This window comes from Asterias amurensis, chromosome 15, assembly GCF_032118995.1.
Source record: "Asterias amurensis chromosome 15, ASM3211899v1".
Classification (NCBI taxonomy): Eukaryota; Metazoa; Echinodermata; class Asteroidea; order Forcipulatida; family Asteriidae; genus Asterias; species Asterias amurensis.
This window is the reverse complement of record NC_092662.1, coordinates 15,230,759-15,245,483: the sequence shown is the minus strand read 5'-3', so window position 1 is coordinate 15,245,483 and position 14,725 is coordinate 15,230,759. Positions and strand designations below refer to the sequence as shown.

Sequence of the window (14,725 nt, the reverse complement as noted above, 5' to 3'; positions counted from 1 at the left end):
GTATGAGCGAGGTCACACGCACACAAACAAAATTTCACTGCTATCCCGTGAAATACACTTGACGTGAGCGTGGAATTTCCTGCTTCTGTATGCACAGATTCTTTGCTTACGGTAAGCAGAGCCATGAAGTTGTGCCTTGGTCCCAACTTAATAAAGCTTGCAAGCACAACATTTTGCTAAGCACAGAGAGGTATTGCTTTAAAGCCATTGGACACTTCCGGTAAACAGTATTGTCCAAGGCCCACACTTCGTGTATTACAACTTATATATAAAATAACAAACCTGTGAAAATTTAGGCTCAATTGGTCATCGGAGTCGGGAGAAAACAACGGGAAAACCCACCCTTGTTTCTGCACGTTTCGCCATGTCATGATGTGTTTAAAATAAATCCGTAATTCTCGATATCGGGAATTTATACTGTTTTAATGTTTTCTCAGAAAGTAAAGCATTTCATGGAATAATAGTTCAAGAGAAGTCTTTCATCATTACCTTCTGTAAACCCTGTAAATTATTCGTAAATCTTTTGTTTTCTGTTTCGAAAGTGTCCAATGGCTTTAACAGAAATGGGTTACCATCCAAAATTACAGTAAGTTCACATTGCTGTGACAGGTGCCCCACTCCATTTTTGCTCGCCAAAGAAAATTGTCAAGCAGTATTTTCTGCTTCAACAGCTTTACGAAACTGGGCCAAGATTGTTACAGATTCTCTCATCAGGCTCAAAGAAAGAGAGTTACTGCAGCTAAAACCTAAAACCAAAACAAGTTCTTACCAGTAGGTTTTTGCTCGGTCCTGACTGGGGAAGTTCGTCGATGTCTTTGGCTGGAATACGTCCGAGATGGAGGGGGCGAGACTGATTTTTGGCTGACCTGCAAACAGGAGAGTAAGGCATGTTGTAATCAAGGAGCATATAATAAATTATGTCTTTCTATGTGGGCTATTACATACACTTGATGATTGTTAACCAAAAGATTTGTCTTCATTCTCCCAGTTTTTGGACTTAGTTTTTGAGATTTTTGTTAGAGTGGTTTCAAAAATCAAGTCGGAGGATTTGTAGATTTGCCAAGCACTCGCATCCCTCTTGTTACACTACAGCGGACCACTGTTTAAAGCCACTGGACAACTTTGGTAACTATCAAAGACCAGTATTCTCATACTTGGTGTATCCCAACATATGCATCGAATAACAAATCTGAGAAAATTTTGACTCAAATTTTGAATCAGCTGGGCCCAATTTCATAGCGCTGCTTAACATTAAGCAAATTTGCGAGCTTACTGTAGCAGCAAAATTTGCTTAAGCCTTAGAGTATTTCTCAGGTTAGCAGAAAAAATGGGCAGCCATATTGCGTGTTTACGGTGGATTTGCATTGTGACGTCATTTATTTTCGTGTGGTAAGCACCGGAAGGTTAGCATGCCTTTTCGTGTGCTTACGGTTAGCAGCGCCAAGACATAGAAATTGCACAGTAAGCACAAAATAGGTCATCGATGTTGCAAGAGAATAACGAAAGAAAAAACACACTTGCTGCATAACTTTGTGTGCTTTCAGATGCCTGAAAAAAGGCTTCAGGCCTGAAGTCTTTCAATATTCGAGTGAGAAATAACCTCTTTCTCAAACACCTATGTTAATTCATACATGTAGGTAGCCATTTCTCACAATTTCTATACTATCAATACCAAGTATGCTCAGAGTTACTTTGAGTAAAACTAATGGTGTCCAGTACCTTTAGAAGATTGCTGCCTTACCTCATGATGTCTTGATTTGAGTATTCCCTTTACAGGTCTCTCATGAGTTGATGACATCTTGTCTAGTGACGTCTTGTCTACTGATGTGTCATGCTGTGGATAAAGATCCGATCCACTCACCGAGAAGGAAATCCGATGCTGAAGGAAACAAAGACAAGAAAATACAAGTACTATGAATATAGTAATCTCCAGGGCCCAATTTCATAGAGCTGCTAAGCACAAAAATTTGCTTAGCATAACATTTCTTCCTTGATAAAAACAGGTTTACCAACCAAATTTCCATGTGATTTTCGGGATAAGCAAACAAAAGCTGAACACCAGTAACAATCACTATGCAACAAATGGAAATTTGGCTGGTAACCCTGTTTTTATCGGGGAAGAAATTTCATGCTTAGCAAATTTTTGTGCTTAGCAGCTCTATGAAATTGGGCCCAGGTCATCAACCTTCAGAACAAGTGAGGTTTGTGGATACACCTTGTAATAAATCTCGACAAGAGCTGTGATGTTTCTGAGAAGTAAGAATAGTTCTCAGAACTGCCAAAGAAAAATTCACTTGAATGTCCCAAAGACAGGACATCCATTTTGACCTTTACAACTACAAAACATTTAAAGGAACCATCACAGGTTGTCTACACATCTGTCTGTAAATCTGATTTAGGTTTACATAGCAATGGTTTGTTAAATTAATTTTCTCATAACCCTCCAGTCTGCGACCATGGGAGGATGGAGAATTACGATTATTGCAACCAATTGGTGTCCATCTTTACTTATTTTTTTCTTCAGGTGGATAACAAATCCCTTACCTCATTCAGAGAAGTATCGCCCTCCATCCCTGGGTTTAATCCCGAGATCGCTCTTGTTGTAGCTGAGTTTGTTGTGACAAGGTCTTCTAGATTATCTAGCTTCCGTTTCAGACTATTTAGAGTTGAGTTGGCTTTCTCTTTGACGTTATCGAGCATGTCTGCCTGCCGAGAAACACGCTGGCGTATTTGAAGCTGCAAAGTAAAGAACACAATTCAGAGTCAATTCAGCGTCAGACCAAGAAGCAAAGTTAAGGAATGAAATAAAACAGATTCGCAAAAAGCTTCAAGGCAAATCCCACATAACCAAAATCAAGGCCCAGATACCCAAACATTATGCAAGTCGCCCATTAAAGCAGATCCGAGTTTGCCTTGACAAACTTGGGTCGGTACTCACTGGCTTGGGAATAAGCATTTTCAACACATGATCAATAGTTTCTAGCAAAACAGTAAATGAAGACATTGAATTGCCATGTCTGATCCACCTTACGCTTACACTTGCTTCTAGAATCCGCTTTACCGGATGTGATCCACCAGCTGCAGGATTCAACCCACCTCAAAAGGTGGATTAAAATTGAAGGATCTTGAACCGGGTCTGATCCAACTTTTTTGTATTAACACTAATATAAGTCCAGATTGCAGGATCAGCTTCAGGTCTGATCTACCTTTCTGGATCTAGCGTAAAAAAGGTCCTAGGCTAATGAGTCGGTAGCAGCAGAGGTAGAGTAGGGATAGGGGAGGAATGAATGACCTACCTTGAGTCTGTCTTGTTCTTCCTGCATCTTAGTCCTTTCTTTATCCTGCCTTCTGAGACTGTCTTCAGATGCGCTCATCTCGTGCAGATAATCCCCGTCTCGTATCAAGGAGGCATCTAATCTTGCCTAAAGAGAACACAACAACAATCAACACCTCTTATATTGACAACAAAATAACGTTTTTCCTGGCCAATTTCAACAAAAATCCAGTCATTTTAACAAACGACTCACTCAATTTCGATTGAAAACGAATGCTCCGTTGAATCAGCATGTAACAGTCAAAAGGAATAACTTGATCTCACCAGTTTAGCAATCACTGGTCAAATAAGATAATTCAATGTCATTAGGCCACAAGATACATTCAATATCGTAAAAGCCAGCAGGTAGTAGAAGTAGAAGTAGGTAGTAGAAATTCAACTTAACGACACTAGACACCTTTTGTAATTGTCAAACTTGGTGTATTTAGGGACCTCAAAATCTAATTCTGAGGTGCTAGGGACCTCAAAATCTAATTCTGATATTTAGGGACCTCAAAATCTAATTCTGAGGTTCTTTCTTACTTGGTGTATCTCAACATATTCACAATATAACAAACCTGTGTAAACTTGAGCTCCATTGGTCGTCAAAGTTGCAAGATAATAATGAAAGAAAAAAACACCCTTGTCACACGAAGTTGTGTGCTTTCAGATGCTTGATTTCGAGACCTCATAATCTAATTCTGAGGTCTTGAAATCAAATTCGTGGAAAACTACTTTTTTCTCGAAAACTACGTTACTTCAGCGGGAGCCGTTTCTCATAATGTTTTATACTATCAACAGCTCTCCATTACTCGTTACCAAGTGAGTTTTTATGATAATAATTATTTTGATTAATTACCATTAGTGTCCACTGCCTTTAACAGAAGATGTTTTTATCTTACCTGTTGTATATTTGACTGTAGCTGCACAAGATGTCTTGTCAGGTCAGCTTTCTGTCTCTGAAGATCGTCAAGTTCTTCTAAGTCAGACATCCCATCTACGCTGGATGCTTCCTCTTTCTTATTAGACATCTCTCTCAGCTTAGCCAAGGCATCGGCAGTAGCTTTCCGCTCTTCTTCTAACTCTCTCGTACTCTGGAAAAACAATAAGATTGTACAAAAGACAGGTTTAAGGGTCTGTATTCGTTTGGTAATGACTCTTGAAATTATTGGTGATAAAAACTTACTTGGTACGAAGTACCAGCTTTGATTTATGCATTTTGAGAAACTTTTCACTTTTAAGTACTACAGATGTGAGAGAAACTTTTTATTGTGTAATCCTATTGCAGATTATCCTTCCTGCGTGGTCATAATTTTCGGCACAATCTATAAAAAAAAGGCACCTTTCGAAAGGACATTCTCACAGGTTATTTTTATATCTTCATTTACAAGATAAAAACAATCAAACGGTTCCAAAACCCAAAGGTATATTTTGCCCTCAACCCAAATCAACCAAAGTTACATCATTTCAATGACTGTGGGTTTTCGTAGGATATAGCTACTCACTTGTAATTTGAGTTGTAGATACTGTTCCTTGAGTTCATTGAGTTTAAAGCTGAGTCTATTTGCTCGTGTACAATGCTCGTTAGCTGACTGTGGGTTTTTGTAGGATAATGCAACTCACCTGTGATTTGAGTTGTAGATACTGTTCCTTGAGTTCATTGAGTTTAAAGCTGAGTCTATTTGCTCGAGTAAAATGCTCGTTAGTGGCCAGGTTTGCTTCTTGTAGATCTTGTTCATATTCCAATTGCTTCTCTTTGAAACTCTGAAGAAATAACCAGCAATCACAAAACACTTTAGTTTTTATTTGAACGTTTCAGTGCAAAAACGTATGCCAATTTTGCAAAGAAATTTCACACAAAACTGTTGAGAAACTCAGCAAGATCACTCAGTGGGATGGGTGCTTGATGAGAAGTTACTAATTTTACTTCAACGGTAGTATTCCACGAAACTTAACAGTTTTACAAGTAGATAGAAGTCTGTTTATATCACCTGTTTAGCACGGTGGAGACGCTCTTTGCCAGTAGCCAGCTGGGATGCCATCTCAGATAAACGCTTCTCCATTGTCTCCTTCTCCTATGAAAATTATCAAAGACGTATGAGTAAGAGTCACTATAAATCTTTTGCATCCAACTCAATCCCTGTGTGTGGATCCCAAAGAACCATGGTGCAGTGGTTAAACTGAAGGACTTTCAATTTCTTTTTCTTCTACTCCCGTTAAAACAAGTTTGCACTATAAACTGTTATTTGAGTTTTCTTTACCTTTCTGAGTGAGTTAATCTCAGAATGTGAGAAGTTGAGAGCCTCTGCAAGCTTAGTCTTTTCCTCCAGTCGCTCTTTAACCCCATCCTCTGAAATGGAAACATGAAACATAAATACTTGACAAGTCTACAACACAAATCTGGCTACAGGAAGACAATCGTTTTGCTGAATTGAAGAATAATTTTGTTGTATATTTCTTTTGTAAATTGTATACATCTTTAACTACAATCAGAGTGAGGGCCATACTATGGATTAGTCAAAATCTGTTTGTTCAGCGATCTGTTGAATGTCTGTTTGTTGGTCTTACCAAGTTCAGCGATCTGTGTTTGTAGGTCATTGACTATCTGTTTGTTGGTCTTACCAAGTTCAGCGATCTGTGTTTGTAGGTCAATGACTGTCTGTTTGTTGGTCTTACCAAGTTCAGCGATCTGTGTTTGTAGGTCATTGACTGTCTGTTTGTTCTGTTGCTGCTGCTGATGCTCCAGCTCAGATTTAGAATGAAGATCATGAAGTCTAAGCCGAGCTTCTTCCAATTCCTGATTCTTGATGGCGATATCGGAGCGGAGATGCTCTGCTTCCACGGTCAGACCTCCAATCATCTGAGGAAAACAACAAAATCAAAATCTTGAGGCCTTGTCCAAAAGAGTGGCTGCTGCTTGATTGTCACACGATTGGCTCTCCCATCGTACCACATCACTCTGGTAGACCTGGGGGTCTATTTCACAAAGAGCTCAGATTGATCTTAAGTGCGAATCAATTTTAATTGCTTAGCAAAGTTTGATGTAACAATAGTGACATTGGAAACTCACTTTCAGATGAATCTTAGTGCCTTGCAAAAACCAAGCCCTCGACTCCACTCAAGTTTTGTGCCCAGAATATACAACACAGCTGGTAATCATGCATTCCAGGCACATACACATATTATTCTTGGGGAGCGTAAGACATTGTTTGAAATGACTCAGGTGCTACCAAAGTAGTTCTGTAGCATGCACTGCAGTTGGTTGCCTCAAAGTTGCTTGTAAAAGCTGCCCTGTGACGAGGCCCTAACTACAGTGAAGCAAAGAATACTATATCAACCGTCACAGTTGCCAATTAGGTCACCACCTACCAATGTGCGAAAAAATACCATAACTTTTTGAGAAGAAAAAAACTTCCGGAGAATTAATCAAGACTACGCCATTTTTATCCCTTACCCTTGAAAGTCTATTCTCCTCCTGTTCCACATCTGCCTGTACTCTATCCACATGACGTTGGCCATCATCTACCTCTAGGTGGCGCTGTTCAACCTCTATCCTCAGCTTGTGTAATGCATCTTGCTTGATCCGATGCTCATCTATGGCAAGGGCTAAGGACTGTTTAGTTTTCTCGACGGATGAGCGGAGTTGAGATAAATCGGCCCTAGCTTCAGACTTCTGATGTTCGTATTCTTTAAGTTCCTAAGAGTATTGGCAAAAGGGAGGAGAGTTATCAAGCATTTTCACTTTATGACGTTTTGGTCCAGTGTTCTTACAAACAACAGTATAAGATCAGCATAAATGACAAAAACTCATTGGGTTTCCCTTAACTTTTTAACATTTGCCCACTGGACGAGTCAACCAAAACATGGCAAATGTTGGGTTGCCCACAAGTTTTTTCACTACACCGCATATTTCTGCCTTTAATGCTTTTTTCATCAACAACCATTTTCATGGAGTTACGATTTAAGGATCGGTATTACATAAGTTCTTTTGTAATAAAATGGTTGTGTTCAACGATCGGCAGACAACGTACATTGAAAAAATATCCAATGAATTTTGCCCCGCATCGCACTCTATCGCTCACCTGAGTTGTTTTTTTTGCCAAGCTAGAAAATTCTATAACGGAGCTTTCCGGTTATGCAAGTCTGAATAGTTTGGCACGTATGGTTAGTGTTGGATTCTTACTTGTTGGATATGATGTTTACGATCTTCAGTTCCTTGCAGCTCCTCCCGGACTAATCTTAATTCCTTCCCAGTCTCTGGAAACAAATAAACAAGAAAACAAAACAAACAATAAACCACAGATGATTGAACAGACACTGGTAGTTCAAATCACTTATGATGGGTTAGATTCCCGTCTTAATCATCAGCGGATATAATCCACACAGGCCTTTAGAAGCATTTCTATTTAATTTCACCCATTCCAGTGAAGCCAAGGACTCTCAGAAAAGTGAACTGTTCTAGCCAAGAACCCAACGGAGAGAAGACAAGGAAAAAAGTGACAGTTTCAGTTGCGGGAGGGAAACCCAAGTGAATTATTCCAGGAAAACCCATGCAGACAGATATAGGGACTGAAAAACCCAATTCACATCGTGCCTCGGTGGGTTTCAAACCGGGGTCCAGAGGTGGAAGGTGAGGAAAGATACGACAGCCAACCAGACCACCCAAAGAAGCATCTGGAAGCATCTTTAGAAGTCTAAATAGAGAGTACATTTATATCAAATATAATCAATTTACGACCAACTGAAGATGACTGACCTTTGACCTGCTGTTTATAAGAATTAAGTTGATTTGTGAGTAGCGCCCTCTTGCTGTTGACCTTGTCCAGGTTGTCTTGTTCAGAGGTCAAATCTCTCTGAAGGTCCTCCATCTTTACTTGGTCTGCCTTTAGAGTGACAATCAGATCCAAATGTTGTCTGTATAATGGAAATGAAATTCTTGGTTCAGCAAGAAACTTTCTTTTGGTAATCACTCTTAAAGCTATTGGACCCTTTCGGTAAACAGTGTTGTCCAAGGCCCACACTTTGTGTACCACAACTTCTAAATTTATATCAAATAACAAACCTGTGAAAATTTAGGCTCAATCGGTCATAGGAGTCAAGAGAAAACAACGGAAAAACCCACCCTTGTTTCCGCGCGTTTCGCCGTGTCATGACATGTGTTTAAAATAAATCCGTAATTCTCGTTAACGAGAATTTATATTGTTTTGCTGTGTTCTCAAAAAGTAAAGCATTTCATGGAATAATATTTCAAGAGAAGTCTTTCACCATTGCCTTCTGTAAACCCTGTAAGTTATTTGTAAATCTGTGAACTTTTTTTTTCTTTCTCTGAACCGAAAGGGTCCAATGGCTTTAAAGTTTAAGGCAATAAGTATTTTGGTTATACAGAAGCCTACAGTAGCTTTTGATAATATTAAGCACTTTAAGAAACATTTCACTTTGAAGTAATGTGGTTATATAAAAAGGTACAAGTTGTTGCCCAGGTTGTATACTCCCAAGGGAGCTGAGAAACATTAAAGGAACACGTTGCCTTGGATCGGTCGAGTTGGTCTTTGAAAAGCGTATGTAACCGTTTGTTATAAAATGCATATGGTTAGAAAGATGTTTTAAAAGTAGAATATAATGATCCACACAAGTATCACTCGAAATTGCGTGGTTTTCCTCTTACCTCGTCGACAAACACGGTCGGCCATTTATGGGAGTCAAATTTTTGACTCCCATAAATGGCCGACCGTGTAGTTCGCAAAGTAAAAGGAAAACCACGCAATTTCGAGGCAAATGTGTGTGGATCATTGTATTCTACTTTTAAATCATCTTTCTAACCATATACATTTTATAACAAACGGTTACAAAAGCTTTTGAAAGACCAACTCGACTGATCCAAGGCAACGTGTTCCTTTAAAAGGGATGTTATTGGCCCTATGACCAGGGCACTAATGTAAAGCGCATTGATACAGTTATTGTGAAATGCGCTATATAAGAATTGTTATTATTATTATTATTTTATGCGCCAACAAAATTAATCTGAAAAGCGTTACAGCAGTAAGGTTTCCTTAGATTGTGTGCTCCTGTTAGGGATTATTCTTCCTGCATGGAACATAATAATCGCTCTGAATTTTTAGTGATATCTCAAAAACGCTACCAACTTTTGAAATGAACTTTTCACTGATTAGTTTAACTGCATATATCTACATTTAAATAGAATTTAACAAATCAAATGGTTTCAAAAACCAACAGTATACTTTGCCTTTAAGGGAAAACAATTTTGCTATGATATCAGAGTAATTTAAGTTGTTTATGGTTAAAGAAATTATGACATTGCTAAGTACTTTGTGAGTATTGCAACTTTCCCATCCCAATGCCTGCAGCGTTCCTCAAGAGCTTCTTCCTCCTTATGTAATGAAGACGCTCTAGCCTCCATGGCTGTAGTCTCCAACACAAGCCGCTCTTTGTCCGATCTCTGCATGGTGAGTTGCTTACTGATGCGATCGAGCTCTGCTCGCTTCTCTTGGCAGGTGACTTGAAGGGATTCTAAATCAGACTTGTCCTGTTGACAGTCAAGGAGACGGTTGTACAAGTGAATACATCAAGAACATAGTAAACGGTTCGGTTTTTAATGACTCGATAATTTCTTTTGTTCATTTATTCTGGTGGTGAAGCCCAGGACTCTCTCTCTCTAATTCTAAGCATCTCACAAGACCACTCAGTCTTAGATGAGGGAGGAAAACGCCAGAGAACTATTTCAGGGAAAACCCACAGTCACGTAGGGACTGAAAACCCAATTTAAGTAGTGCCCCCGGCGTGAATCGAAACAGGGTCAGCTCCTTTAATTTTTGTTCGAGTTTGGCCACAAAAACTCAAAAGTACATATCCTTTTCAATGAGTGGGTGTGTTCAAAAGGAATCACATTAAGGTGACAGGTGTGAGTCGCCAGATATTAAGGATGTTGTTGTTCTGGTCCCTTTCCTGTAATATTCGGGTTGAAGGTAACAATCACTACCTGCAAAGCAGCCAACTGCGTCTTCTCCAAGTCCGCCATCTTGGACTCATGTTGAAGTTTCAATGCTTCCACTTCGGTCTTCTCCAGCTGGAGCATCTCCAAGGTGTGTTTAAGATCGGCACGGCCTTTGTCGATACTCGCTCTCGTCTCCTGTAAGGTGCGTTCCTCTTGTTCTGTTGAGAGGCGAGTCTGAGAGAGGGCGGTCCGCTGCTCCTCGATGGATGTTTGCAAATCGCGCTTCTGATGCTTCAGGTTGTCGAGAGAAGCTTTGGTTTCCTTAAGAATGACAAATTTTGAGAAACTTAGTAAATCATTGAGTATCACGGGCCAAAGTTGGTCTTTGGAATATTTTCTGGCCACAGTTTCAGTAATAATAATAATAATAACTAGTTTTCCTTTAGCGCTTTATCTACGGGTGTCTCAAAGCGCTCATCATCATTTATACAGACATGTTTTTGAAGTTTTGAAATTATGAGAATCAAAAGGACGAAGCAACAATGGTTAAATGTCTTGCTTAAGGACACAAGTGTCAAAACTGAGACTTGAACCCACACTCTCTCTACTGACCAGAAACGCCAGACCTTATGTCTAGTGCACTTGACCAGTCGGCCATGACACGTCGGTGAAAATTTTATTGTTAGAACCTATTTTTATTTTGTATCAACCTACATGTACCTTGACTTTTTGTTTCAATGCAGTCAGTGTACTCTCAGCATCTTGCAGCGCACTGACCATCTCTTTCTGGTTGGATTCAAGGTCAGAGCTCAAGATGTGGAGGTCAGCTTGTTTCCTACCCAGCTCTTGGTCGAGTCCACTCAGTCTTTGGCCCTCCTCGTCAACCTTCAACACAACAAAGAAAACAGACACTGTGTCAATACTCAACTGCAGACAGCAGAGCTATGGACTGCAATGCAGGACAGAACCCTTTGTGGGACACCACCCGAATTAAAACTAAACTAAACTAATATTCAAACCACTAAACTTACTATGAAAGTTGTTTATATTAAGCAAACAACATTATGGGATAGCTCCATTTAAGAATTTCCAACTTTGGCCAAAAAATATTTGGAAAGTATACATCCTTTTCAATGAGTGGGTGTTTTTACATTCAAATACTTGGGGTCATTAAACTTATTGGATGAGTAGTAAATCTGCCTGGGGAATCAGCAGCCCTTGATCCAATCAAGTCCACCATTAGAAAAAGGAAAAAAATGGAGATACCAGGTGTGAGTTGCCAGATGAAAAGGATGTTACTATTTTAGCCTGTTTCTGTAATGAAGATCATTGTGTCTTCACCTGTTCTTGTAGTCTGAGGAGTTGTGACGTCTTATCTGAAATGAGTTGATCTTGTTCTCTGGCATTGTCCTGCTGTATGATTGATTTCTCTTCAGTCAGCAGAAGATCCGTTTGAAGCTTCTGAAGTCTGTGAAGAAAAATAAGGTTTGTTCAAAAAGATGCATGTAGAAGTTATTTTTTAAATTACTGAGACCAAATTAAGAACTCACTAAGCAAAAGTAGTAGTCCCGGCCATTTCCTACCTTCCGCCCAGGTAGTAAGTTAACAAGCAGGACAGTTCTTTTCAGAACTAAGTCTTCTCCTGACTTCCAAACTCTAACTTTTTCAGTGACTTGCCAGCAGGACCAGTTATCTTGACATTTCACTAGTCAGGCAGCTTTTACACTTTTAATTTGACACTGAACTAGCCAGCCGGACCACTTGGAGTGAATTCTGACCCGTCCTTTAGGGGGAACGCTTCTACTGAAACTCTCTACCTGTTTGTTGCTTGTTCTATCTTTCCTTCCAGTTCTCTAAACACAGCATCTTTCTCTGTCAACACCTCATCAACTGCCTTCATCTTATCGCTATGGTTACGCCTTGTGTCTTCCATCTCCTCAATGTCTCTACTCATCTCTTCAAGATGTTGCTGGGCTTGAACGAGACTAGTGGCTGCCTGCTCGGAGCGCTTCTCAATCTCAAGAGCATCTTCCTCAGCTTGTTTCAGGTTTAGGTTGGCTTTGTCGTATTGCTCAACAGTCGATCTTGCCTGAAGATAAATAAGAAACAAATTATTGAGGTGTTTTATTTTGTTTTACCCAAAAGCATAATTTGTGCCAATAATATGATGAATAGAGTCGAGAAGAAATGCTCATTTTTGGAAGTGCAAGGTGTGGATTTTAGTCATGGCCGTGACTTGTATCCTTAAGCAAGACACTTCTTCATTGGAACTTGTCCTTGATGAAACATACCTTGTCTGTGGCATCTTTGAGATCAGCCTGGCATTCCTGGAGGAGTCTATCAGCGACTCGTAGCTCAGCTCTTCGTTGTACGAGCGTCTTCTCTAGACATGTAATCTCATCCTCTAAGAAGTCTTGGTGGTGCATGGATCCCTCACGCATCTCATAATCCTCATCTTCAGGAGTTATCGGCCGATGACCCTCAAGGAAATCCCTTGATTATTAAGGAAATAGGGAAGAAAAAACTTTATTTGTTTGACCTTGTCTGACCGACCTTCATTTTGGTTGGGGCCAATAATTTAAGTTTTTTTTTCATACAAAAAATCAACAATTTTTTTTTTAAACTAATAAGATCTTTATTTGCGTCGTGACCAAGATTTCTTTTCAGAATTGTTTTTATTTTTTATTTTGTCTTTCCAAAATTTTCATTTCAAATCTCCACAAAAACTGGTTGAATTTTGGAACAGTAAGAAAACTATAAAAATCTTGTTAGTTGAACAGTTGTTAGTATTCAAATACTATTAAAAGACATTTAATAAAACGTTCAATACAGTGAAAGTCTTGTGTTTGGACCTTATATTTTTAAACCAAATAGTTTATGTTCCCAAATATAAAGTCCTCACAAATGTTTAAAAAATATATATATATATATATATAAATCGATCTACTGACCCAAAAGGGCACCGAACTCAAGTTCTGGTGTTTCTGTTCAGCAGAGTATGGGTTTGAGTCCCGGTGTTGGCCCCCTTTCGCCAAACAACTGGGGTATTTTTTGCCTAGCGTGTCTATGTTAGACAAAATAAGTGAACATTAGTGTAAGAATTTTTTCTTCTTGACGTTTTTAACAGAAGGAAGATTTCTCAAAGGAGAATCGCCATATATCTGCTCACCTCCTGCGTGTACGTCTGTCCAGGTTTGAGTTGAGTTCCTGCAATTCTTCGCTCGCTTCGTCTTTTTGACGTCTGATGTCAATGTCCGCTTTGTGGAGCGCCCTCAACGTGCCGCGCTTCTTCTGGATAGCGAGATCCAACGCTTCCAGTTCTTTATTTCCATCCTGTAAGACGTAATGGGTGAGAAGAGCAGAGAAATGGCTGGTTTAAAATCAGTACTGAACTAAAATCAGTAGAACTAAAACAAGTATCAGTACTGAACTAAAATCAGTAAAGTCCAGCACTGAATACAGTCCATAACTAAAATCCTTACAAATTTTTGAATTTCTTTTAACTATCATCCATTTTAGAATTATAAATAAAATATGAATTGTGTCGTTACATCCAAAACGCCCCAAGGACGAAGTTATTTAAAATTGTCTTGCTTAACGACACAAGTGTCATGACCGAAAATTAGCCATCAGAAACACCACAGCTCGAGTCTGGTCCTCATTATCCGCTTGACCACGACACGCCACAAATGTTGTTTGTTCGAGTCAGGAAAGGCCATTACTACTGAAGTTTCAGTGCAGAAATTTTCAAAATTTACTAAAAAAAAACAATAATCCTGTAAGAAGCCTCTCACCTGAAGGGTAGACTTGACTCTTTCAGACGCCGTGTTGGATTTTCTCTTCTAAAGATTAAAAAGAGAAAGGGAGTTTGAGCAAACGACATCTGGGTTTTTAGGCATAGTTTATCAAAACAGTACTTTACAATGAGCTACAAGCCATGTTTTCATTTTAGAAACTTTTAGGGTGGCACGGTTGGCAAGGTGACCCGGTTCGATTCCCGGTCGGGGCTATATGTGAGTTGAGTTGTGCGTTGGTTCTCTGCTGTGCCACGAGGGTTTTCCAGACTATCCGGTTTTCCTCCCTCAGGAAGAAATCAAACACTTTCGATCTTGGCTGTGCTCCATGGTCATAATGGGTTGATGTGGCTGGCAGCTGAATGTGCACTTGCATGCCTGCTTCTCGAACACGTTGTAGCCGCGTCCTTCGCAATTCAGCTCGTAGCTGCGAGTGAGGATGATTAGCCCCCCAAATTATTATTATTATTATTACTATATTTTCAAATTGCATTACCTTGGATTTTCTGCATTCATCCAGAAGTTTCTTAAGACGTAAAAGTTCATCTTCCTAAATAATGAGAATAGAGATAAGCATTCATAAAAATAAAAAAAAACTTTTCTTAAAGAAATTGACAGAGAAAAGTTTGAATATCAAGTAATAAACCACCAGAGAAACTGACTGGT

The 14,725-nt window shown here is 39.4% G+C and overlaps 1 protein-coding gene across 2 annotated transcripts in view; it reads right to left on the bottom strand.

The window, feature by feature from the left end:
* The window catches only part of LOC139948195 (uncharacterized), a 37,007-nt gene that overhangs the window by 2,088 nt on the left and 20,194 nt on the right, over window positions 1-14,725 (bottom strand). For both annotated transcript variants that reach the window (XM_071946260.1, XM_071946261.1), the window contains exons 25-45: window positions 14,556-14,609; window positions 14,060-14,107; window positions 13,435-13,598; window positions 12,557-12,758; window positions 12,083-12,354; window positions 11,607-11,733; window positions 10,986-11,150; window positions 10,311-10,586; window positions 9,640-9,857; window positions 8,070-8,227; window positions 7,497-7,570; window positions 6,768-7,010; window positions 5,990-6,173; window positions 5,575-5,663; window positions 5,305-5,388; window positions 4,937-5,077; window positions 4,216-4,407; window positions 3,297-3,422; window positions 2,545-2,736; window positions 1,742-1,879; window positions 770-866 (exon numbers count right to left, since the gene is read on the bottom strand). In XM_071946260.1, coding sequence (XP_071802361.1) covers window positions 770-866; window positions 1,742-1,879; window positions 2,545-2,736; window positions 3,297-3,422; window positions 4,216-4,407; window positions 4,937-5,077; window positions 5,305-5,388; window positions 5,575-5,663; window positions 5,990-6,173; window positions 6,768-7,010; window positions 7,497-7,570; window positions 8,070-8,227; window positions 9,640-9,857; window positions 10,311-10,586; window positions 10,986-11,150; window positions 11,607-11,733; window positions 12,083-12,354; window positions 12,557-12,758; window positions 13,435-13,598; window positions 14,060-14,107; window positions 14,556-14,609 — 3,244 coding nt within the window. The remainder of the gene's footprint in view (window positions 1-769; window positions 867-1,741; window positions 1,880-2,544; window positions 2,737-3,296; window positions 3,423-4,215; window positions 4,408-4,936; window positions 5,078-5,304; window positions 5,389-5,574; window positions 5,664-5,989; window positions 6,174-6,767; window positions 7,011-7,496; window positions 7,571-8,069; window positions 8,228-9,639; window positions 9,858-10,310; window positions 10,587-10,985; window positions 11,151-11,606; window positions 11,734-12,082; window positions 12,355-12,556; window positions 12,759-13,434; window positions 13,599-14,059; window positions 14,108-14,555; window positions 14,610-14,725) is intronic.